The sequence below is a fragment of the Gobio gobio genome (genome assembly GCF_949357685.1).
Source record: "Gobio gobio genome assembly, chromosome: 17".
Lineage (NCBI taxonomy): Eukaryota > Metazoa > Chordata > Actinopteri > Cypriniformes > Gobionidae > Gobio > Gobio gobio.
Genome location: NC_137110.1, coordinates 9,441,411 through 9,468,942, shown reverse-complemented (window position 1 = coordinate 9,468,942; position 27,532 = coordinate 9,441,411). Strand labels below are relative to the sequence as shown.

The 27,532-nt window shown below is 38.3% G+C and overlaps 1 protein-coding gene across 1 annotated transcript in view; it reads right to left on the bottom strand.

The window, feature by feature from the left end:
• Positions 1–27,532, bottom strand: part of grm4 (glutamate receptor, metabotropic 4) — a 288,386-nt gene that overhangs the window by 34,727 nt on the left and 226,127 nt on the right. Inside the window, exons 8-9 of the mRNA XM_079841186.1 lie at positions 10,349–10,485; positions 5,124–6,059 (exon numbers count right to left, since the gene is read on the bottom strand). Of these exons, the coding sequence (XP_079697312.1) occupies positions 5,124–6,059; positions 10,349–10,485 (1,073 nt within the window). The remainder of the gene's footprint in view (positions 1–5,123; positions 6,060–10,348; positions 10,486–27,532) is intronic.

The window sequence follows — 27,532 nt, the reverse complement described above, 5'->3', positions numbered from 1 at the left end:
TCGTTACAAAGTCCATCTCATTACAGTGGTTCTACAATAACTTTATTAAGTGACGAGAATAGTTTTTGTGCGCAAAAAAACCCTAAATAACGACTTATATCATGATGACCGATTTCAAAACACGGCATCATGAAGCTTCGAAGCGTTATGAATCAGCGAGTCGAATCATGATTCGGATCGCGTGTCAAACCGCCAAACTGCTGAAATTACGTGACTTTGGCGATTCAAACCGCTGAAACGACTCACTGATTCATAACACTTCGAAGCTTCATGATGCCTTGTTTTGAAATCGGTCATCATGATATAAGTCGTTATTTAGGGTTTTTTTTGCGCACAAAAACTATTCTCGTCACTTTATAAAGTTATTGTAGAACCACTGTAGTGAGATGGACGTTGTAACGACGTCTTTAGTACCTTTTAAGGGTCTTGAGAGTGAACCGTGCATTGTGCCAATGGAGGCCTTTCAGAGCCATCAGATTTCAACTAAAATATCTTCATTTCTGTTCCGAAGATGAACGGAGGTCTTACGGGTGTCGAACGACATGAGGGTAAGTAATTAATGACAGAATTTTCATTTTTGGGTGAACTAACCCTTTAACAATTGATCAAAACTGAGGTAGATTTATTTATTACTAATAAAATAAATATTAATAGAGTAGAATATTATTAATATAAATAGAATATAAATAGAATAGGCCTATATAAAATAAATATCCATAGTAAAATCTAGAACTGTAATAATATAACATTTGGTTCTGCTCACTGCAAATGCAAAGTTAAAGTGCTTTAAAGATAATTTTTGTCAATAAACAAAAATAGAATAAAAAATCTTTCTGGTCAGCATGCCAAACCTTATAAATAAATGACATTGACAATATCAATAATCTATATATTAATAATATAATTATTTATATATATATATATATATATAATTTTTTTTTTTTTTTTTTTTTTTTTAATAATTAATTATTATAATTAAATACTTGTTATTAAGATTAATTAAAATAATTGTGTAAGTAGTAAAACAATAAAAACAAAACTGGCAAAAAAATGCGTTTTAAATTTAGAAACATTTTGAGTCCCCCCTCTCTTGCCTTACAGTGGATTGGTCCACCGCGCACCTCACCGACACAAATGTAGTTGTGGAACTCCAGTAAGGGCTGTCAAGTCTATTTTATTGACTTTAAACGTCGGATTAAATTATTTTATTTTTATTTTAATACAGGCGATGCTGATTTATTAATAAATTACCAAAGACAAATTATGATACCGATGTATTTTTTCCATAAGTCCGGTGTTTTAGTGATTAAAGTTTGGTAACAAACTAACAAGGCGATAAGCCTCTGTGTGTGAACTGATATTAGGCTAATGTAGAGTTAGCGCTGTGTTGGGCTCAATGCTATATGGAAGAATTTCGAAGAAGCAAGATAATTGAATAATTATATTACCGTGTGGTGAACCTATAAGCAGTGCACGTCGCTCTGTTTTATGTCGGATTGCAAATAGCCGAAATATCTCCAAATCACCGAAGTTGAGTGACCTTTCTTGTCAACGATATCCGAGTTCTCCGAGCTGGTCGTGAGCGCTGAATTTTCTTCACTATCGCTCATTGTTCTTGCTCCACTCCACTCCGAGCCTGTCAGCCTGTCAACAACAACGCCGCGTGCGGCACCCAGAAGCCCGGTCTGCACACCGCATGCGCAGCATTATGCATAGCGCGTAAGCATTATATATCGAGCATTTATCGAACTGTTCTTATTGTTTTATCGAGGAAAATTATTTTGCGATAATTATCGTTATCGTTTAATCGCCCAGCCTAGCAACGTGCTAAAACATGCCAGTGCTAAAACAAGTGTGCCACACAAGTCCTGAAAAGTGTAGCTAAAACGTTTTGATCACCCCAGGTGGCTGGACACAGTATAGGTCATAAACCACGCCCTCTCTATGTAATCTAAGGGGATGTGAGACCAACTAAATAATCAAATTCAACTTCAGATATTTTTTTTCTAAAGATGGTTTCTGTTCACTACTGCAGAGACTCTGCGCAAGATGTCAGCACCATATTGGGACATTGGTGGCTTTTTGTGTGAACTGCATTGATTTTATTGCTTTTTTTAATCTATTATAATCCACATGTTTGTTTTTAGATGCTGAAAATGATCGTGCTTCTCTTTTTGACTGAACAGTTTAATTATAGACATGCTTTTTTTATTCAACGGTCAGAATTTTGGGCATGCTTTCAAGTTTGCCCAACAAAGCAATCAAAAAATCCATCTGGATCCTTCAAAAATCCAGGAAGGAAGCATGCTAAAGCCCTTAGACCACAATGAGCTCTACCTGCCAGACTAGCTCATTTAAAAAATCTTTTGGTTAAACCACAATAAGATGACCTCGCGATTAATCATTTGACAGGCTGATCAAATTCAGCGGAGACCAGACCAGCTGCCCACATTCAAATGCTCCAGAAAGCCTCCAAAGACATTCATTATTCACTTTGACATAAGATGACAAACAACTGATGGAGCCGGCATGCTGATGAGGCGTCTGGCAGAAATCGTGTGACAAGTGCACAGGCTGAGAGATAAGGTAAATCACAGGCCAGGAGGAAGTGAGGCATTTAATTGCTCTAAAAAGACATGTCATCTCTGACTCGCCAGGCTTTATTGTGCTTGCCAGCCTGGATGATTGTGAGGTACTCTTGTTTTGATATGTTAATTCCCCTTGGAAAACACAGTTTGTTGCACACACAGTGGTGGGATTGTGTCATATGATGCATGCATTATTTTCAATGCAAAGCTAATTGCTAAAACTTTTTCTTCATTTCTGCAATGTACAGAGGTTTGGTAGGCAGGCCAAAATTACCAGTACTTTGCAATATTCAGAATTTCACTTTGAAATCAAAGCTTCATTTTCTGTGGTAATTATATTACTGTATAAAAATCATAGAGTGTGCCGCATTTAACCCTTAAACGCATACCTCGGGTCTTTAGTGACCCGGGACATCATTCACTGCCCTCCTCCTCCTTCATTTTGAGTTTGACATCAACCTTCTTAGTATCCCTCAATCAATTCATTATAAACAATATAACAAGAAAAAAAATTATGTAAAAGAATGCGAGTTTTCATTTTTTGAAAAAATTGTATAGGGTCGCTAACGACCCAAAGTGTGTAACAGTGTAAGTATATTTTTTTCTGCACACCAAAAATGTAATCTTTGATGACTGAATAAGTGCAATCCACCTTTATTCCACAAGGTAACAAAGTGACATTTCACTCATAGTTACCGCAGTGGATCTGGTGAAGAAGCAAAATTAAAAGTATTGATTTTGAAGATGATAAAAATGATAGTTCTGAGAATATATTTTGGAGGTGCTGAATGAACTGGGAAATGAGCTCTGACGAGGACAGTGATGATGCTATAAAACATCTGCTAAAACATCTGCTCAAACTGAACCCTTCCAAGCTCCAAAAGGTTACAAAATATGCTTTATTTTATGCTTCTGTAATTGTTACTCTAATATCATGAGAGTTATATATTATTGCAACAGGAGATCCATCCATGTTAGATATAGTAGATCACTAGAGACCCGAATTAAACTTTCATGCATTTAAATGTAAAACAATATCACAAAAGAAGCAGTCTTCTACTTCAACAAACACAAAATAAACAAAAATAAATAAATAAACTTAATTTATTCATGCTGCAGGGCATGCAGGGAAACGGAATGCCAGCAATACTGGAATGATCATGTCTATAGTAGAGTTTTTGCTCATTTGCTCAAATAACAACTGAAATGTTAACCATAACATTGCAATTAGAAATGTCCAAAACCCACTTAAACAACTTCAATAGCACACTGAATTGCTATCTTTCAACATAAAACTAAGTTGTAAGATTTAAGTGAGCCATCATTCAAGTGCTCAAAGGAACATGGCACATTTTTAATTTGATAACTTCTTTCCTTCATGCTTTTTTTTTTTTTTTTAACTCATCATATAGCCATCCAATCGTAAAAAGTCTAAATGCACTCCAAAATACATTTGAGACGGAATGCAATCCGATCACTGAAATGATCACCACTAATTGCTATATGGGTCAAAGACGGCGCTCAAAGAAAATTTGACATTTTTAAAATGACTATGAGAGCAAGTCAATTAGTTGCCAGGAATACTGCAGATTCCCACTAAAGCCTTTTACGGTGCAGATTTGTATTTATTTTTTAAAGCAGATGCTGAGGAAAGAGATAGAAAAAAGAGAAGGGGAAAAAAGACCATGCGATACAGGGTTATGTCATTTTTTTCTGATCAGCAGAAATACAGTTATTTGTTTCTTTGTGATTGGTGTAGGCAGAACATAGTCTAAGGCAACATGCAATTACCAGAGTCAGTGCATACAATCTTATATCATTCAACAGCCGGTTAAAAAGGCACAGAGGGAAACTGAGTTTAAAGCAATAATGGCTCCCTACCAACAAGTATAACAATACTCATATTGCTGAAATTGCTTGTTCAAGGCTTTGCTAAGGGAGACACTAATTAAATAAAACTCAAATTGAAAAAGGAGAAAGCCCTTATCTTAAGCTTCAGAAACAGAAGGTCCCAGGTTTTCTAATTGAAATGAGTAATGCAGCCAATGCCAGGGTAGTTGCATATTTAATTCGGCCTCAAAATGAAGCCTTTTTTTGTTCAGTACTCTAAGTCAGTTGGTGCTTGTCAATTGATTACATCATCTACAAAAAGCTGACGCTCAATCTCCTTGCTATTTTCAAAGTCTCTTTTATCTTTGAGAGCAGTGCTGGAAGGGCAAAAAAGAGTGCCTTTGTTTTCCCAGCCGCACATGTCCTTTTCAATATTCGAAGGAAACCACGCGAGTTCTCCGCTGTAGCGCATCAAACCTTATGATTCTCGTTTTCTCTTTGAAATAAACTGTCTGTTTTACCGCTCTGCTTGATCTAAAGCCCAAATGAACACAGTCAATTTGTACCTGCTGGTCTGTTTTCTGCTGAAAATGGACTGCTCTGAATGGCATGTTTTGTCGGAAGCTGAAGCGGTAAACGCTGTCATTACTTTAAAACGCTCGATTCGCAAGGTCTTGGGAGTTGGGCTTACTCGTTTGCTCTTACCTTTTCCGTCGACTGCGACGTCCCGAAGAAAATGGGGATGAAGGCAAGCCAGATGATGCAGGTGGTGTACATGGTAAAGCCAATGGGCTTGGCCTCGTTGAAGGTTTCGGGCACCCCTCGCGTCTTGATGGCGTACACGGTGCACGTCACCATCAGCAACATGCTGTATCCCAGGAGGCAGATAAGAGACAAATCTGATATGTCACACTTTAGAACTCCACGTGACATCTCTGGATCTATCGTGCGCTGGTCCTCATAGTCAATGAGAGCTTGAGAAGGGTCCACGGCGAACCAGATGCACACCCCTAGGAGCTGAACGGAAATCAAGCTGAACGTGATTACCAACTGCGAAGCCGGGCTGATGAAGCGTGGCGCGCTGACCGTCATCTTTCCCTGCTCGAAAATCCGATAAATCCGATTGGTTTTGGTGAGCAGCGCCGCGTAACTGATGCTCATTCCCAGCCCTAGGAAAATTCGCCGCATCGAGCAGATCCCTACATCTGGGGTCGAGATCATCAAGAAAGTGGTGGCGTAACACAAAAAGATTCCCGTAAGCAGGACGTAGCTGAGCTCACGTCCGGATGCCTTAACAATTGGCGTGTCATTGTAGCGAATGAAAGTGACCACCACAAAAAGGGTGGCTATGATGCCAAGAATAGCGATCAGGACCGGTATGACTGCCCACGGTGAGCTCCACTCCAGCTTGACAATCGGGATGGGCTGGCAGCCTGTGTGATTCTTGTTAGGTCTTAAATCAAAGCGGCACATCTTGCAGGTGTAGAGGTCGGTTTGATACTGGTAACCGTCGCAGCGCTCGCAGTGCCAGCAGCAGGAAATGCCTTTAACTATCTTCTTGCGCCATCCAGGTTTGCAGGGCTGACTGCAGATGGAAGTCGGCACCTGCTTCCCTCCACCTGGCCACTGCATCGTCCGCATCTGAGTCACAAAAACAAACACTATTTACCATTCATCCCAGCTTGAGACATGAAACAATGTTTAACATCTCAAATGAGTGTTTTCATTTCCTCATCCACTGACTCATTAAATTAATTCTTGGGGATCTCAAAGGAGTGATTTTAAATTGTCTTCCTCGAGGCTATACTTCGATCCTTATTCATAAGCGATGTGTGCGTCAAGTTCACCATCTTTGCTCATCCTCATGTTGTTCCAAAACCATATGCTGTTTTTTCCCCCATGGAACAATAAAGACATTTTTTTGAGGAATTATTGTGCAGCTCCTGTTATGCAGCCGTAAAATGACAGTTTAAAGTGATCAACAGTTATGAATCTCCAAAAAAACACAAAAAAGTGTGCTTTATTCTGAAGCCATATGTTTGAGGAAGTCTTTATTTACTAATTATTATATTATACTAACATCACTGACAGTAAAGCATTATTCGTTCTCACTTGTGATGTGCCATTTTTAAATCCTGTGGACGGTTGCATAAAAATTTGCCTCATGAACGCATGTATGACAGTTAGCGGAAGTTAGAGATTACAGTTTGTATAGTTTTAAATATGAATATGTTCCTCACACAAACGCATCGCTTCGCTTCAGAAGGCCTTTAGTACCGCCTCGTGGAGTAGTTATATGATGGATAGATGCACTTTTATGGACTTCAAAACAGAAACATCATCCACTGCCATTATAAAGCTTGGAAGAGCCAGGACATTTTTTAACCCCTAGGATTCTGAGCTGTTTTGGGGCCCTTTAGAAGTTTTGACATGCTCTGACATTTGTGTTTTTTTTCAGTTGCTTATAAACACATTAATGGCAAAAGTGTAATTACACTGTATTCAGCACAAACTGGGCTACCATAATATGTGAGCAACATGTATGTACATGATTGTATTTTTGAGAGAAAAATGTTTTTGAAAAAAAAAAAAAAAAAAAAAATTAAGGCCTCAAAACACAATAGATATGTGTCCACAAGACTTCTGACTAATGGGTGTTGAAAATCCAGGATTATTTCTCAACGCGTCTCAAAACGATGTAGCTGAAGTAGGCTATAGCAGTACCTGATGTGTTTATTTGAGTTGATGTGTGGGCGTCGACTCTGGATCGCCTCAGTATTTGAATCTCAAAGAACGTGCTCTCCGTGAGAGAGGTCGCATTACCGGATAATGAAGAGGCTCCAGAGTGACTGACATCTATGTCTTTTCAAACAGATTACATAAAAAACAGAATATTTGTTTTCGATTTGGTTTACATTATTTAAAACCTGACATGTCAACGTTTCTTTAGACATATGTCTCATGTTTGAGAGACAAGTATTTACTAAACTAGAGTTCCTTTTCTGTAGACTGAATGCACGTCTTTGACAGAGGCTGCAGATCGTGCATCATGTTTGTAGGCCTGTCACGATAACACATTTTGCTGGACGATAAATTGGCCCAGAAATTATTGCGATAAACGATAATATTGTCGTTCTGAGACCATTTTCATCTAAAATAATGATAATGGCATAATAATGCAGGTACACCTTTTCAAAGATCAATAAACTTTTATTTCTAAAGACTATTTAACACTGAAAACGGAAAGCATTTTAAATATCCACAATGAATGAACAAAACAACCAAAACAAAAAAAGCAACGGACTCTCAGACTGTTAACAAAAAAATGCACTTGAATAAACAGCTGGGAAAACTGCAACAGATGATTGTGTTCTAGGTAGTGCTGGAAATCGATAAAAAAAAAAAAACTAATTAATCAAAAAATGTTCTGTAATTAATCACGATTAATACGTTTTTAATGTTTTGATATTGTAATAATTTCAGGTACTCTCCAAATTAATGTATTTTATTTTTTCATATTTTTTCTTTTTTTTCAAAAATTGTATTCAAAAATGTGTTGTATTGGCATGTTTTTATGAATGAAAGCCAGTATCACTGATACTAATGTCTCTATGAAACATTAAATGACGTTACATTACAGTATAACTGAAAGCTACCAATTTCACCATTTATTAGGCTTTAAAAAAAAACAACTTTTAATTTAAGTGAACTTAAAAAAATCTTTACATAACCCCATTACAATAAATGTTATTTTTACCCGTGCCTTCCCTGCTAGACATATACAGAAATGTAATAGTTATCAAACACTTTTCTTAACTGCATAAATAATAAGTGAAATATAGATTAATCATCATTAAAGCTACACTTTTCTCTGGTACCGTTGTTCTTTGATGAACATTAATGACAGGCATCATCAGTGCTCCTGTCACTTTAAGAACGGCCGCTGACGAACATGACGCGGATCTCACGCGCTGTCCCGTGCATCTCATTTCCTCACAACTCTTTAAGTTCATTTAACACGTTACTTAACTAATTTAAGACTCCTAATATGAGAATACTCAAAATTATCTGTGTTGTTGTTATTGCTTGTTCATGAGCAAAAGAGAACTCGATGTGAGCACGCAGGAGACTGACGCGAGTCTGTCTGTGCGTCGTGTGTGTGTGTGTCAGAGTGTCCCTTGATTAGCTGACATGAGACGCAGCCACACAGACAGGACACTGACATACAGCGCATTCTTGTCTTGTCGCGCTTAGAAGCATTTACATGTATAAGAGCGTGATCATATAATGTTACGCTCTGCAAAAATGGATATAAAAACGGACGCTGGAAATTATCGCGGCCGGAAAAATTATCGAGCTAATTTTTTTAAATCGTGCGATTAATTGATTTATTGATGGTCGCGACAGGCCTACATGTTTGTTTTCTTTATTTTGCGAAAAGTAAAACATTTTGTTTTTAGTGTTACTGTACACAAAAAAAAAAACTTAACAGATTATAATGATGTATAACACTTGCCTGAATGATAAAAAAAACAAGTTATTTGAGTTTCTTTGGCACTGAAGCGAGTAAATATAACTCAGATTGTATTCGCCTGAAAGAAGAATGTCATATACACCTAGGACTCAAGGGTGAGTAAATCATGGGCTAATTTTCACTTTTGGGTGAACTAACCCTTGAAACACATGATCGGAGCTGTTGTGTGTTTGTTGTTTACCATTTACATGTGAAAGTTGTACACACCCCATGTTAACAAACTTTCAAGACTAAGGCCCCGTCCACACGGAGACGCGTATTGCTGTATACGTGAACATTTTCTATCGCTTCTGCGTTTTGTCCACATGGATCCGCCATTTTGGAAGCCTGAAACCGCTATTTTTTAAAACTGGGTCCCAGAGTGGATAAATCGGAAAACGACACTGTTGCGTTTTCATGTGTACAGCCAATCCGTATATTCTGTGAAACGGTGATGTCATCACGCCACGTCTCGCGCATGCTCCAAGTCTTCTCCTCCGTTTTTAGAGTATCTCTGTGGCAGAATTACAGCGCCACATACTGATCTGGCATGTATATTACATCGTTTCGAGTCAGTAACAGTGGTTTCGTGTGTACACAGATATTTATGGAGACGAGGGGAAAAAAAAGATTGGTTAGGGAAAGCTCTATTTTTCTATTTAAAAATAAATATAGTTGTCTTTGTAAAGAAATGTTCACTTATAGTAACTCTGGAGCCGCTGCTGTGACGCTGTATAAACGCTTCCAGTGTGAATACTTTCGAGCATCTGCAGCTGTAAAGATGATGTAGTTACACTGACGTGAAGCTCACGCTTGCTGTGTGAAACAGATGTAGTTTGACCAACTAGCAGTAAGGACTAATCAGTCTTACTTGTCTGATTCAAATTAGACTGATCTTCTTTTTTATGTAACTGACTTTAAAAAGTTAGGACCATCTTGAAGAAAACATTAGCTGACTTTAGTTTTAAGACTAGTCTAAGCAGTTTATGCACCGTCCACTGGATACGACCTTCAGATTATAATGGCATTCATTGTTGTGTGTCTTTTACACAAAGCTGTTCGGAAGACTTTACACACACACACACACACACACACACACACACACACACACACACACACACACACACACACACACACACACACACACACACACACACACACACACACACACACACACACACACACACACACACACACACACACACACACACACACACACACTTTTATTGTTTTGCCCTGGTTGGAGCTTGAAAGCTATTGTCACTGTTTACTGTTGTCGTATGGCAATAACTGATAAAAATTCTCAAATTTAAAAAAGTATTTTGTGTTCCAAGGGAGAATATAATAACAAGATATGGGTTTGGAACAATATGAGGGTGAATAAACAAGGGGAAAATACATTTTTGAATGTGCTTACATTTAGGTTAAGTTGGTCAGTCCACTGGCCGATGATTTTGTATTCAGCTGTTTTGTTCTTTATCTGGTACTGGTAGATATCGTAACGTCCTGGGGCATCTCCGTTCTCATTGAACTGCACCGGATTGCCAGCTATGCCTGAAGATGTGAGAAGAGAAGTCTGATTAAAGACATGCAAAAAGGTGTTCCAACACCACATACCTTCACATTAATGAGCAACCGCTCATTTATGGACATATTCAGGTCAGTGTCCAAAATCCGTGAACAAACTTCAGTTGAGATTGATGGTGAGCTGGAAACTGCAATATGTTTCAGCTGCAATAAATGTGCGATTGAATAGAATGTTTGCAAAACGTTAGCTTTAGAGGTTATTAAATGCTATATTTACAATATTGTGATTCGCGAATAACAATAAGCTTTTCAAAACCACTTATTTGTAATATAATAATAAGAATTGTATCTAAAGGAGAAAAAAGAACATCATTTAAACCTGAAATAGAAAAAAAAAAAAAACTTGCATTACCACTGCTTAGTATAAAATTAATGGCCATTTTTATTTAGCTCCTGAAAATTCCCTTTGCAGATATCTAACCTCAAATACATTGAGTGCAATTTCTATTTTGCCAAAGCAATAGCTTATGGAAGGAGGCAGGCGAGGTGGACAGGATAACAATGGTGCTGCATCCCATGATGCATTTTAGATTAGGTGTCTTATTCTGTTCAAAAAAACCCTGTTGTCTCAGGCTTTAAAGTTTTGGTTAAGCTATCTGTATTCCAAGCACCTGACCGTGTCCAACTTAATTCCCTGGACCCAGTGCAACCGAATCTACCGAACAATAGCACACGAAATTGTGTTTTCACCACTCGTGTTTGGGTTATAACTATTCTGAGGCATAATCCACATGAAATTCTCACTGAAATCTAAGGGTGATTATCAGCAATGGTGGATTTCTGTTGATGAATATCCATTCTTCTTTGTGCAGGCTTGGAAGCTGTGAGAGGCTTATTTCAACCTCTGATGATTCAACCGCTTTGGATTAAGGAATTAAGATTTTTTACAGCCATGCTTGGTGCAGCACACCATATAATGCAGACATATGTAAAGGATTATGAGAATTTCATAGGACAAAATATTCATCAAAACAAGAGGGGTGCACATGAAATGTAAGCACTACTAAGCATCAGTGCTTGGGTATCATTTGAATTTAAAGATTCCGTATTCTTATCGATGCCTAGTTTTGATTCCAAGGTAGAAAGAAACAACAATTTAGATATCATTTACGATAAAAAAAACATGTTTTAAGTCTTTTTGCAAAAAAATTCTTTGCAGCTGAATACCACAAGGAACTTTTGCCTATGTTTTTAACAAAAATACCACAGCAAAAGCAACTAGTCTAACTAATATAATTTCAAGCGTTATTAACCATTAAACTCTGCGGACCCGGTACAGGGTCCGGAATGACATCATCATGTATATACTTTAAATTTTAAATGTCTGTGGAGGAGCTCTGACCTCATAATGTGGTACCATTTGAACGCTTAGAGTCTCTACTTTCTGGAGATATGCACCACTTTGGCATTTGTTTTACACAAAGTAACTTATTTACACTAATTTACTCTGGATTTGGTCTACCCAAATTGAAAAGCTTCTCATATCCACATACAGTGGTCTCTAAATTCAAAATTTTGGTGTCATTTTACAGGAAACCCTTTGAAGTTACATAAACCACTGCTAAAAGTGATAAACATGTAAGTATACACTCACCTAAAGGATTATTAGGAACACCTGTTAAATTTCTCATTAATGCAATTATCTAATCAACCAATCACATGGCAGTTGCTTCAATGCATTTAGGGGTGTGGTCCTGGTCAAGACAATCTCCTGAACTCCAAACTGAATGTCAGAATGGGAAAGAAAGGTGATTTAAGCAATTTTGAGCGTGGCATGGTTGTTGGTGCCAGACGGGCCGGTCTGAGTATTTCACAATCTGCTCATTTACTGGGATTTTCACGCACAACCATTTCTAGGGTTTACAAAGAATGGTGTGAAAAGGGAAAAACATCCAGTATGCGGCAGTCCTGTGGGCGAAAATGCTTTGTTGATGCTAGAGGTCAGAGGAGAATGGGCCGACTGATTCAAGCTGATAGAAGAGCAACTTTGACTGAAATAACCACTCGTTACAACCGAGGTATGCAGCAAAGCATTTGTGAAGCCACAACACGCACAACCTTGAGGCGGATGGGCTACAACAGCAGAAGACCCCACCGGCAGTGATGCGCGGGTTGATCCAAAATGAGCGGGTGCCCGCGGCCACCCGCGGTTACCCGCGGTTACGAGTCATCCAAAAATATTTTTAATGATATTCGGGTCACGGTCGGTCGGATCGTCAATAAATCCTTATTTACCTTTTGAATGTTGAGCGTTATTAACTTTTGAATAAATGCTGACGCGGGACAAAATGCCCGATTTCCCAAAACGTTGAACTGAGCAATGCCATGTACCATTTTAATAGGCTACTTTTAAACGCATTTAAAGTCAGTTTTATGTATTTTCTGAGAGGGGGCGGGATTTTTGTTGGGAAAGTCGGGGGAGAGACGCACACTTCGATTAGACTGGATAAACACATGCAGCATCTTAATTGTTAAGAAAATTAAACGAAATAAATGAATAAATCAAGCCTGTATTACATAACACTAGGCTATATCATACAGCATTCAGAAAAATAACAGTTTGCGCTCCTAAGGGCTTTCACACTTTTCCAAATGTTTTCCAAATGTGGGCTGATGAATTCTTCAAGCCGGGTCGAAACATAAACATCGCGTTCATCAATAATATGCATCTGGAGCTGAAATGGAAAATGATGGGCCGCCGCAAGAACTTCCTGCTCTCGCTGCTGCACCTCTGAGCGCACCACGTCAGGGCCTGAAACATTTTCTCAATGGCCCAATGAGCTACGATGAGCATTTACTACTTTTAAAAAATGCGGGTCAGGAAGCGGGTCGGGTACAATATTTTCTTCTTTTTTTTTTGCGGTCCGAGTTGCGGGCGGGTTAGTTGAAAACGTCGGTCGGGTGCGGGTTGTTTATACATTGACCCGCGCATCACTGCCCACCGGGTACCACTCATCTCCACTACAAATAGGAAAAAGAGGCTACAATTTGCACGAGCTCACCAAAATTGGACAGTTGAAGACTGGAAAAAGGTTGCCTGGTCTGATGAGTCTCGATTTCTGTTGAGACATTCAGATGGTAGAGTCAGAATTTGGCGTAAACAGAATGAGAACATGGATCCATCATGCCTTGTTACCACTGTGCAGGCTGGTGGTGGTGGTGTAATGGTGTGGGGGATGTTTTCTTGGCACACTTCAGGCCCCTTAGTGCCAATTGGGCATCGTTTAAATGCCACGGCCTACCTGAGCATTGTTTCTGACCATGTCCATCCCTTTATGACCACCATGTACCCATCCTCTCATGGCTGCTTCCAGCAGGATAATGCACCATGTCACAAAGCTCGAATCATTTCAAATTGGTTTCTTGAACATGACAATGAGTTCACTGGACTAAAATGGCCCCCACAGTCACCAGATCTCAACCCAATAGAGCATCTTTGGGATGTGGTGGAACGGGAGCTTCGTGCCCTGGATGTGCATCCCACAAATCTCCATCAACTGCAAGATGCTATCCTATCAATATGGGCCAACATTTCTAAAGAATGCTTTCAGCACCTTGTTGAATCAATGCCACGAAATTAAGGCAGTTCTGAAGGCGAAAGGGGGTCAAACACAGTATTAGTATGGTGTTCCGAATAATCCTTTAGGTGAATGTATGTTGTCTGAGCTGTAATAACCCCCCCAAAAAAGAGACGCTTTTTGATTTTTTTTGGTCATAAATTCATTTTTGAAAGTGTGTAACTGTATGTGGGTATGGGAAGTTTTTCAATTTGGGTAGGCCAGATCCAGGCGGAAATCCCCAAAATGGTCCCAGAGCTTAAGAGGTTAAAGACAAGTAAACACTAAGTGATTAAATAAGAACAAATAAACAAATTAGCAATAGCACAAATAAATACAGCTGAACAAAGATACAGATGAAACAGTGTTTTAAGATGTTCAGGTAGGTCAGGAGGCGCTGCACTGTGGCGAACAGTAGAAGCAGTAACGCTGGTGTCTGTAGCAACACTGTGTGTCCATTGTCCTTTGTTTGTTTGTTTTTGAGTTTGTATTCAAAGTTCGTAAAAGTTTCCTACTCTGAAGTTCTCATGATGATATAGCACACGTTTATGAGCTATTTGAATTTGGCTGTTCCTTGGATATACTGTGAGAGGACAGCGTGACAATGGAGAGCGGATTCCCTATAGACGAGACTTTCTTATGGAGTGCCGTGCTTTTAACTACGGTGCGCTGGATCAAATCGACAACTGGCCTTCAGAAATTTAGAGGACTGAACTTTCTCGTGCAGGCACAGAAGAGACTGCTAGTCAGAATGTGAGGAAATGGGGAAAAAAGGAGGCTCTGCGTCAGAGACTGCGTAAACTGCGACTGAATCGCATCCCTCCCCCTTCTATAATTCTAGCTAATGCCCAGTCTCTCCGAAACAAATTGGACGAATTACAAGCAAACGTTCGGTTTTCTCTCTGATTATAGGAATGCCTGTGTTATTTCATTGACAGACTTGGCTTAAAGAACACGATTTAGACTCTGATTTGGAAATAGATGGCTTTGGTGTCCCCACTGCGGTTGGGCAGGGATGCTGCTGTGACTGGAAAATCTCTGAGTGGAGGTGTATGTATCTACGTTAACCAACGTTGGTGTAAGTGTGTGATTCTGAGGGAATCTGTGTGCAGTCCCGATATTGAACTCTTGTCGGTATCACTTCGCCCGTTTCACTTACCCCGGGAGTTTCCACAAATATATTTATCTCTGTGGCATACATTCATCCAAGGGCTAATGTGAAAAATGCATTTGATGTTTTATGTAAAACGGTGCATCGGTTGCAAAGCATCTCTCCTGACACACCTAACATTGTAATGGGAGATCTTAACCATTGTAAAATGGAGAAATCACTTAGCCATTAATATGTGGATTGTCCTACTAGATGTGGGAAATGTCTGGATCTTTGTTATGGGTCTATTAAAGGGGCATATAAGTCGTCATTTAGAGCCCCTTTGGGCCTGTCTGACCATCATGTTGTCTATCTGGCCCCTTTATAAACCTGTCCTGAAAAGGGGAAAAAACTGAGAAAAGATTAGCTCCTGTGTGGTTTGATGACTCAATTCAAGAGCTGAGGGGGTGCTCTGAATGTACAGATTGGGATTTGTTTAAATCAGTATGTACTGATCCAGATGATCTTCCGAGGTTTACTGTAGTCTGCGGGATCCAGATCAGATGGTGGACCTGCACCTAGACATGACCAACACATCCCTGAGGTGTCATCAGAACTGTGTCAACTAAACTCTCCCCTGTGAAGGCCTCATCGGCACGACATCCTCAACAAACCCGTCTCTGGCATGATTACTCCGATCTTCAACCAGATGGAACTGGACAAATATTCAGAATATTCCGATCTAATATGACTTCTGACCTATAATGGCACCCCGACTGAGCCTGAGAAACTGAGAAACTAAGGTTTTTTCTCCATTCTGTCACCTGATGGGAGTTTTGGTTCCTTGCCACCGTCGCCTCTGTCACCTTTGGCTTTTGGCTTGCTCAGTTGGGGACACTAAATATTTAACTATATTACTGATCTGCCCGCATTGACACTATATGATAATTGAACTGGATGGATGACATCACTGTTTTCTCCAGAGCGTCTGTACAGCCGAATCAAATTCTGTTGCATTATTTTCATGTTTAACACCGTGAAGCTGCTCTGAAACAATCTGCATTGTAAAAAGCGCTATTTAAATAAAGGTGACGACTTGACATGACAGAGACTGTGACTAATTATATTGTATTTAGTGAAGACTTGGTAATTCAAAAGAAAACGTGTATAGTATTTCCAAATAACAGGCCTTGGATCTCTAAACATGTTAAGAATGCGGTTATGAGAAGGAATAGTCATTTTAAACAAGGTGACAGATTCGATACAGAGAAGCCCACAAACTACACTCTAAAAAATGCTGGGTTAAAAATAACCCAAGTTGGGCTGAAAGTGGACTAACCCAGCAATGGGGTTGTTTTAACCCAGCGATTGGGTTGTTTTAAGGAAACATTCCAACCGCTGGGTTTAAACAACCCAAATGCTGGGTTAAAACAACTCAATTGCTGGGTTTAGTCCATTTTCAACCCAACTTGGGTTATTTTTAACCCAGCATTTTTTAGAGTGTAGTCTAAAAAACAAGGTGAAATTAGCAAAATTGCGGTACAAGGAAAAGATAACTGTTTATTAATGGGAAATCGCATTTACCCTGGGATAGAGTGAAGTCTATAATTGGAACTAAATAGAAGACAAAAAGTATTCATTTAGGAGAGAAACTTGATTATGAATTAGCAGAGAATTTTAACTCATTTTATACACGTTTTGATACTCATGATTTTACTTCTGAATTGTATGGTTATTGTGGGAATTCCGTGACCCTGGATAATGTTAAATTTCAAATTAGTGAAGCTGATGTACGTAGTTGTTTTGGTCAGGTAAGGTTAAGAAGAGTCCAGGCCCTGATCACATTGGTGGCAGAATGTTGAGGATGTGTGCTGAGCAGCTTTCAGGGATTTATTCATATATTTTTAATAAATCCTTACAACTCTCTACAGCCCCTTGTCTTTGGAAAAATTCTAAAGTAGTGCCAATTGCGGAAAAAAAATCCTCTTTCTCTTGATGATTATAGGCCTATTGCACTTACTTTATGAAATCTTTTGAAAAATTAGTACGGAAGGAAATTTTAGCTTTAACACAGTCAGCACTAGATCCTATGCAGTTTGCCTATAGATCAGCTAGAAAAGTGGAAGATGCCACTTGTACCCAACTAAATATGATTTTAAAACATTTGGAAGGCACAACAAATCATGTACGTTTGATTTTTCCTCTGCTTTTAATTGTGTTCAGCCCCATACTTTGGCTAAGAAACGTATTGAACATTTTAATTTAGACTTAACCATTGTGTGTTGGCTGGTGGATTTTTTAAAACTAACAGATTCCAAAGAGTGTGTTGTCTAATGTATTGTTATCGTCCACTGGTACACCTCAGACTTGTGTTTTGTCCCCTCTTTTTTTGTTTTCTTTATATACTGGGAGCGTTTTTGAAGGGAGACGCATTGTCAAATTTGCAGATGACTCTGTGATTGAGTCAGATGGGAATCATGGTCCAGTGGTTAATCATTTTATTCAATGGTGTGAGGATTCTTTTTTAAACATTAATGCTTCTAAAACAAAAGAGATGTCCATTGATTTCTGTAAGAAGAACTCTGTACCTGTGTTGCCTGCTGTCATAAAGGGACATCAGATAGAAGTGGTCAAACAGTATAACTATTGAGGGACTGTACTTGATGACAAACTAAAATTCGAAGCAAACACTGATATTATTAGAGGAAAAGCTCTTCAGCGTATGTATTTTCTGAAGAAACTTCAAACTTTTGATACAGATATTTCTTTTATGAGAACGTTTTATACGTTATTGAATCTGTCTTAAGTTTTTCCATTATTTTTTGGAATGGTAATTTAAATGTCAGGAATAGGAGTAAGTTGACTAGTAAAAATGTACAGCAATATAGTGGGAACCAGCTTAAGGACCATTACACAAATGTATCAACATAGGGTGGCTAGGAAGGGCCAGTTAGTCCTTTCCGATGTTACCCACCCATTGTGTACTGAATTTCAACTGCTTCCCTCGGGTCGGAGATTTAAACTACCTTTGTGCAAATTCTTTCATACCTGCTGCAATGTTTTTAAATTATCTATTATAAATGTGTGTTATTTAATGTGTATTGTGTTGCTGTACGTGTATGTCTACTGCTGTCTACACAAAGAATTGCATTTAAGGACAATAAAGTTAACTCAAGTCTAGTATCAGAGAATTATAATAACACTGGACTTTTGGTAATCGTTAATTACACAGAAATAACAGGCACATATATTAGGTTGCTGTCACTACTAGAAAAATGCACAGATCCAATATACTGTTACACCTGTGTTTTCTTTCTCAACTGTTAATGTTCACTTAAGACAAACCCGACTGTATTTACTAGGATATTTTGACAATTTTGTGTGTTTTTGTCTGTGCAAGAATATACGAAAGAGAACTTAGTTCAGTATTTGGTCGAGTTGGCTTTCTGTGCACACGCTTTGGATGTGTGCGCAGCACAGAAAACAGCATGCAAGTCTTCTTGCGCTTGAATGGTTTAAAATCTCATTAAAATATAATTTTATAACAAGCATCCGAATCCTGACCGTAAAGGGATAGTTCACCCAAAAATGAAAATTCTGTCATCGTTTACTCACCCTCAAGTTGTTCCAAACCTGTATATTTATAAATGTCTTTCTGAACAAAAAAGAAGATATTTTGAAGAATATGGGTAACCAAACAGTTTATAGGCCCAATTGACTTCCATAGTATTGGAAAAAAAATTGGTTCAGAAGTCAATGGGGTTATCAAAATATCTTCTTTTGTGTTCAGCAGAAAGAAATCCATACAGGTTTGGAACAACTTGATGGTGAATAAATGATGACATAATTTTCAATTTGGTTGAACTATCCCTTTAAGTATCTGATTCCAGAATTAGAGTTTATTTTTGATTCCCAACTCCAGCCAGCACATAACTTGTCCCACACATTTGTGCAATGGACATGAGTGATGGCTCAAATCTTTTGGGTTGTTGTTGTGCTATTATACTTCTGATCATAAAATGTTAGATTGTCACATCACAAACTATAAAACATGTGGTAAAAATCCCATAGGCTTACTGAAGGTGAGACACTGAAGAAGGGGTGAGCTATTTTTTCCTTGAGCTAGTAAGAAATCACCCAAAACACCCTAGAAATCATGTAGCAATGACCTAGCAGCCACCCTAGCAAGGACTTAGCAAGAACCTAGTATTTGCAACCACCCTAAAATGCAACACACAGTAACTATCCAGAACACCATACAAACCACAAAGCAATGACCTGGCAACTATTCCAGAACACTCAAGCAAGGACCTAGCTACCCCTAAGCAGTGTTCTAGCAACCACCCTAAACACCCTAGCAACATCATGCACTAAAAACACTCATAAGACTTTAGCAAACAACAACTTTCTAGTAGTATGATGGTGACACTGTAAAAATCTAGTCATTAAACATACACCTTTTTTTTCCGCTTTGGTACTACTTTCACAAGAAAGGTGTACATTTTCAAAACTCATGGTACTAATATCACAACAGATCATCAAAAGTGCACTTTTTTCATGGTTAATCAATGAATCATTTGGTACACCTATAGATTTCTTTAGATATTTATTCTATGTATAGTTTCTACTTTGTTTGCAATTTCGGATATCGATAACCATATGTAATTAATTATTTTTACATTATAAGCGATGATTATTATAAACTACATTATGCGGACAAAATGTCCCTGTAAAAATAGCAATATCCTAAATCCTTGCCCTTGCGGGGATACTTTTTGGTCCCCATGGCCATGAGGAAACAAGCTTATATTTTTACCATATACAATACCATATTTTTTTTGTGGAAAATGTAAAAATGCAGACAGTTTTGTGTGATGGGTAGGTTTAGGGGTAGTGTTAGTGTAAGGGGAGAGAATATACAGTTTGTAACCATTACACCTACATATACCCAGAAAGATAGTAAACCAGACATGTGGGTGTGAGCGTGTGTGTGAGCGAACATAGAGCAGAATAGTGTATAAGGGAAAGGAAATAGTCAATGACGGTGTAACATCAGACTGATCACAAATGCATCAGAAGAAGGGAGACAGATGGCATCAAATACAGCATTACATTACAGTATATGCCATGTGATACTGTAAAAATACTGTATACTAGCCCCTCCATATAAAAACAACTATGGTCAGAAATAATTTAATACATTTTTATACCAAAATTTGGATTGATATTCCACATCACATAAGAAAAATACCATCCATCACGTTTCAAAAAGGCATACAAACTGCTTCTTCTAAACAGTTACATTTCTACTCCATGATCGTTTATTTATTGTCCTAATTCTGTTTGCACCTTTTTTGTTGTTTTTAGTCATTTGTATTTGTTTAGCCTGTGCTAATGTTAATAATAAGTGTTTTTTGACCTTGTGTTTATGTTCTGAAGAACAGGAACCTGCTGGAAACCAGTTTTTAAACCGAGTCAGGCCTGTTTAAATTGTACCTTAATGTTACTTTTTAACATTTCCTGTATAATAAATGGAATGAAACAGATTACCATGGTAGAGACTGCCACATTACTGTAACCCACCCTTATAAAGGTCAACTACAGTAGATTCAGTCATATGGTACAGTGATAACATTTACTGTATTGGCAGCAAACTCTATTCTATAGCCCAGAACCTCATGGCTGTGTTGTAACTTCATCACACCTTTTGATAACACACTGAATAGATACTATTACAAACATTATAGATTCAATTACATGAGTTAGGTAATGTAAGCGGCATATTTTCTTATGTGGTATCTGTAGCCTGTGTTACTATAGGTACTGTAGATAATTCAGCAACAAGGGTGATTTGAAACATGTATCTTGCATTGTTTGCTGTTGAATTAACTGATTGTTAAAAGTACTAAACTGAAAGATCATACTGTTGTGTTTCAGTGATTAAACCAAATGTTCTCATTACATATTACAATAATCTTGTGTTTGAAACAATGATTATGTGGACTGAAAATGAAAGCATCACATCAGGTTTTGAAAGAATGATTAGCTGTGTTACAAGTGTGATCAGTTTGGATTTGTGTACTATGAGTTTTGAAAATGTACACCTTACTTGTGAAAATAGTACCAAAGCGAATACAAATAAAAACTGTATATTTTATCATGCAGTATAGGGTTCTGACTCTATCAGGAAGATGGCACTAAACAGTGACCTGTCCCCAGACATACATCCTTATTAGAGCCGTGAGTGTACTCCACAGCATCAAAGGGTTGAGAGTTTTTGTCTGAGGTTCATTTGATGAGACATTGTGCAGCACTTCAAACAATGGGATCAGGGAGAAACACAGTTAGACTTCCATCTCCAGAGAGAAGGCTTATCACTCAGCCATGAGATCCTTCTCCAACCATACAGAGATAGATAGATAGATAGACAGACAGACAGACAGACAGACAGACAGACAGACAGACAGACAGACAGACAGACAGACAGACAGACAGACAGACAGACAGACAGACAGACAGACAGACAGACAGACAGACAGACAGACAGACAGACAGACAGACAGACAGACAGACAGACAGATAGATAGATAGATAGATAGATAGATAGATAGATAGATAGATAGATAGATAGATAGATAGATAGATAGATAGATAGATAGATAGATAGATAGATACGCGATACGATATTGCTTTTAGTGTGTTCAAAATATTTAAAAACTGAGAATGATACCATTTATGTGTTTCATATTCTTTCTGGGAAAAGGAAGCATCGCTACAACTTCTGAAAATGACCAGCAGTGTTTAAGCAAAAATTAATGTCACAAATCTGACAATATAATTTTAACATCAATGTAAACAAACAAAAAATGTAATGCCAATATTTAAAAACCAAAAACTGGTAATACTGACTTGGTAATATATAGTTATATCAACCTAAAACTTAATATCAAGAACATCCAGGTAAACAAAGACACCTGAACCAGGGGTGGACGATAATTTTTGTTATTTTAATTTATCTTTATTTATTAAAAATAAGAACTAAAAACAGTAGTCTTCACATTAATTAAATATACACTGATACATAATAAAGCTACAAATGTTATTCAGCCAAGAGCACTGAGTGACTTTCTCTTTTTCTTTTGTTGTTTGACAGACAGCGGCAGGTTTACTGTATTAACAGGCTGTCACTTTAAGACATAATGCACAGATCCTATTGACACGCATTCACTTTCTTTACCCTAACTGTGTGTGTATTTGACAGTTTGAGTGTGTAACAAGACACGAAACAGAACTGAAGGGATCACACGCTTTTAGAGAGGTGTCTTGTGCGCATGTTTCGGTGTGTGTGTCAGACAGCAGACAACAAGACTGCAAAGAGTTGTTTTTCGCAAGTTATTGCGTTTAATAACTCTTTTTAACGTCAAGCAAGTCACATAAGTAACAGTTGTGTGCCCAGTCTATTCTCCGCTATATGCGTTGAAATAAAACGTACACTTTTCACAATGTTGAAGTAGCCTATTAAAATCATTCAGATATTGCGTGCCGTTGCGAAATGCATAGTGCGATATGTACATTTGCGATATTTCGATAATTTCGATATATTGTGCAGCCCAGATAGACAACCCATGACTTTCTACATGGAGCTGTTCACGTCCTCAGACTCGGTTTTATGCTTTTCTATGTCAACACTATAAACGCCGAAATTAATCTGCAGCAGTCAGGTGGTACAACTAGAGCTCTGCAAGTTGTTTACGTTCATTATTATAGTAATGTTATGTGTTTTGATACATGAGGTATTGTTTAACGCCGTCTCTCGTTTTGTGACACTTTGCAGACTTTGCTGTGTTGCTTTGCCATGGCTGTGTTGCTTTGTCATGGCAGATGCTCGGAAGTCAAAGTAAATGTAAACTTGTAAAATTAAAGTGTTTTTTTCGTTTTCTACCAGACATCAGTAGAACTATAAAACCCATTTTGGCAGTAATTTATGTTGTTAAAAAAGACAATGTGGAGGAAACCTGCAATTTGAGCTTTTGGAGCAAAGCCAGCAGTTTAAAGGCCATCACACTTAGTAGGCTTACAGAGAAGAAACCATTCTGGACATGAGTGAAGACTGCATGGACAGAAAAGTGATGTGGCCGCCTTGTTTAATCTCAAGCTATTGAAGTCTCTAACTAACCTCACTCAAAGTCTCTTCAAGAGAGGAGGACAGGGTTATGTGTGGAAAGTACCAATGGAAACAAGCAATGTGGAGACTAGACAGTTTTGTGAGATTTGAGACCTGCTGTGTGTAGCCAAAGCTGTTTCAAAACTGTCCCTCTCATCAAGTCCATGGTTATATAGCAGTAAATCGCTGCCAGAAGCTGGATCTCAGTTCAGCTGCTTCTAACGTCTGCCATAGCCACTTCTGAACTGGCAGGAGAAGTGTTGCAAACTGATTGCATTCTGAACACTCTTATAATTATCAACATATCTGTTCATTAACAGTAATAGGATGACACTGAGCATGGGCGTGGAAGTGGGGGGAAAAGTGGACCTGACTACCCAGGGCCCCATCTAGGGAGAGGGCCCTTTGAAAAGTCTGGAATATATTTTAACGTGGAACATGGGGGCCCATCAGGACTGCCTATGCATAGGGCCCAGGATTTTGTGCTACACCCCTGACACTGAGTAATACAAAAGCTGCTGATTTGCTTTAAATAGGGTTATAAGTGTAAGATATATAAGTGGTTGTAGAGCCTCTTCCAACTCAAGAATAACATTAGGATAATTATTTATATATATATATATATATATATATATATATACACACACACACATATGCTGGCAAAACAGCCCTGACCCGTCGAGATATTGACTCCACTAGACCCCTGAAGGTGTGCTGTGGTATCTGGCACTAAGATGTTAGCAGCAGATCCTTTAAGTCCTGTAAGTTGCGAGGTGTGCCTCCATGGATTGGACTTGTTTGTTCAGCACAGATGCTCAATTGGATTGAGATCTGGGGAATTTTGAGTTCGAGTCAACACCTCATACTCCATTCCTGAACCATTTTTGCTTTGGGGCAGGGCACATTATCTGCTGAAAGAGCCACAGCCACCAGGGAATACCGCTTCCATGAAAGGTGTACATGGTCTGCAACAATGCTTATTGCTTAGGTATAGGTGGTACGTGTCAAAGTAACATCCACATGGATGGCAGGACCCAAGGTTTCCCAGCAGAACATTGCCCAAAGTATTACATCCCCCGCTGACTTGCCTTCTTCCCATAGTGCATTCTGGTGCCATGTGTTCCCCAGGAAAGGGATGCACCCGGCCATCCACGTGATGTAAAGGAAAATGTTTTTCGACAGACCAGGCCACCTTCTTCCATTGCTCCGTGGTCCAGTTCTGATGCTCACGTGCCCACTGTTACTGCTTTCGACGGTTGACAGGGGTCAGCATTGGCACCCTGACTGGTTTGCGGCTATGCAGCCCCATACGCAACAAACTGCGATGCACTGTGTATTCTGACACCTTTCTATCAGAACCAGCATTAACTTCTTGAGCAATTTGAGCTCCAGTAGCTCGTCTGTTTGATCGGACCACACAGGCCAGCCTTCGTTCCCCACGTGCATCAATGAGCCTTGGCTGCCCATGACCCTGTCGCCGGTTCTCCACTGTTCCTTCTTTGGAGCACTTTTGATAGATACTGACCACTGCAGACCGGGAACAGCCCACAAGAGCTGCAGTTTTGGAGATACTCTGACCTAGTGGTCTAGCCATCACAATTTGGCCCCTTATCAAACTCGCTCAAATCCTTACACTTTCCCATTTTTTCTGCTTCTAACACATCAACTTTGAGGACAAAATGTTCACTTGCTTCCTAATATATCCCACCCACTAACAGGTGCTGTGATGAAGAGATAATCAGTGTTATTCACTCATAATAGTGGTCATAATGTTATGCCTAATCCGTTATGCCTATATACATACATACACACACACACACACACACACACACACACACACACACACACACACACACACACACACACACACACACACACACACACACACACACACACACACACACACACACACACACACACACACACACACATAACTGACTTATAAGCTAACAAACTAGCTAGCAATAGCACATATTAGCATGCTAAGTACTAAGTATTACTCCTTGATCAAGCAGAAATCACAAGCACTGCACCAGTCCACAGCCCATACTCCACTTTTCTGACCTATGGTAACTCAGTGTAATTTAAATGGTTCTAATAATTCTAACATAACTGAACATTAAACACTATTTATCAAGTCTCCCCCTTTTCTCATCTTGCACTCTTTTTTTCTTTCTTTTTTTTCTTTCTTAATTATTTTTGAAAGAAATTAATACTTCTATTCAGCAAGGACGCATTAAACAAAAGTGACAGTATAAAGACCTTTAACAGACATTGTTATAAAATTGCTGTTCTTGTGAACGTTCTATTCATCACAATCATACAAAATATATATCACAGTTTCCACAAAAAACATTAAGCAACTGTTTTCAACATAGAAGAAATGTTACTTGAGCACCAAATCGGCATTTTAGAAGGAGTTCTGAAGGATCATGCGACACTGAAGAATAATCACTGCTGAAAATTCAGCTTTGCCATCACAGAAATAAATTACATTTTAAAATATCTTAAAATAGAAAACATTGGTAAGTATAAGAGACTTATTTCAAAAACAAATAAAAAATGTAGCAATCCCAAAAACAGTAACAGTAGTGTATACACTTCCATTTTGAAAGGAAAAAGCTACTCAGTCACCGGATTTTTCAAAAGTTTACGAGTTACGGTTTGGCAATCTTTTAAAGATATTTTAAAAGGACACACCACTTTTTTTGAAAATAGGCTCATTTTCCACCTCTTTTCCAACTGAGTTTTACCGTTTTGGAATCCATTCAGCCGATCTCCAGGTCTGGCGGTAGCACTTTTAGCATAGCTTAGCATAGATCATTGAATCTGATTATTTTTCCTATTTAAAACTTGACTCTTCTGTAGTTACATTGTGTACTAAGACCGACGGAAAATGAAAAGTTGTGATTTTCTAGGCCGATATGGCTAGGAACTATACTCTCATTCCTGCGTAATAATCAAGGAACTTTGTGCAGTACCATCGGTGCAGCGGCCCAATGATATTACGCAGCTCCTGGAAATAGGCTAACTTCTGTCAATATAACCAACGGGACAACCAGCTTGCACAGGGAGCGTGCTGGGGACTATTTTCAGGCGCTGATGCTAACGGTCTAATCAGATTAAATGATCTATGCTAAGCTATGCTAAAAGTGCTACCGCCAGACCCGAAGATCGGCTGAATGGATTCAAAAATGGTAAAACTCAAATGTTTAACTCTAGGGGAGTTGGAAAATTAGCCTGTTTTCAAAAAAAGTGTAGTGTTCCTTTAAAGAACAATCACTTTTGATGCACTGTCTCACATAAACACAACCAAAGTGTGCTTGTTGATTCAACATGGCAGTCAGACCTTTATATATAAATGGACAGAATAAGCTACATTCAAAAAAAATAACTCTTTGAATGAACATAAAAAAATCATGGAAAGTATTTCCACATGATTAACTTGCTTTATTTCAGCATTATGCAATTCTGTTATTCCAATTTAATGTACTTAGGTTGGGTCAACTTAATTTATTAAGGTTGATTCAACTTATTTACTATGGTTAGGCACAGCTTAATTTAATAGTGTCAGCCCAACTAATTTGCAATGTTTTGGACCAACTAATTTATTTAAGTTAGCCTAAAAATGTGCTTAATGCTGAAAGAAAGCCATTTAATCACGTGGAAATCCATAATTTAATTACATTAGTTCAAAGAATAGCTTTTGAATACATTTACAAAACCCTTTTACAAGATTTTATTGGCTAGCCAGAAGATGTGTTTTTTTTTTTTTACATTCATGGCAGAGTATAGTTTTTCAATAATTAATACAGCTTTAATAGTTATTAGTAGGTCCTCACCCCAAGCACATGCTCTACACTTCATCACAACGGTAACCTCCAAAAACACTAACATAACACAAACTTTTAAATACCAACATAACAAAACATTAAGCATTAAAAAGTCTCTCAATTTTCTCATCTTGTTAAAAATGCATCAAATTGCACTTTATTTAAACATTTACTCTCCGAATTCAGCCCCTTTGCAAAGCATGATGGGAAGTGAAAATCTTATTTCTTTGGGTTACTTGATTGAAACATGTTATTTCAAAATGAAAACATCAAGTTATGTCAAAGAGTAACGGTTTTAAGTCAGTTTAACATGAATCAATTACATTTGAACTAGAAACCTAATATAATGGTGTTAAATCAAGATTAATTG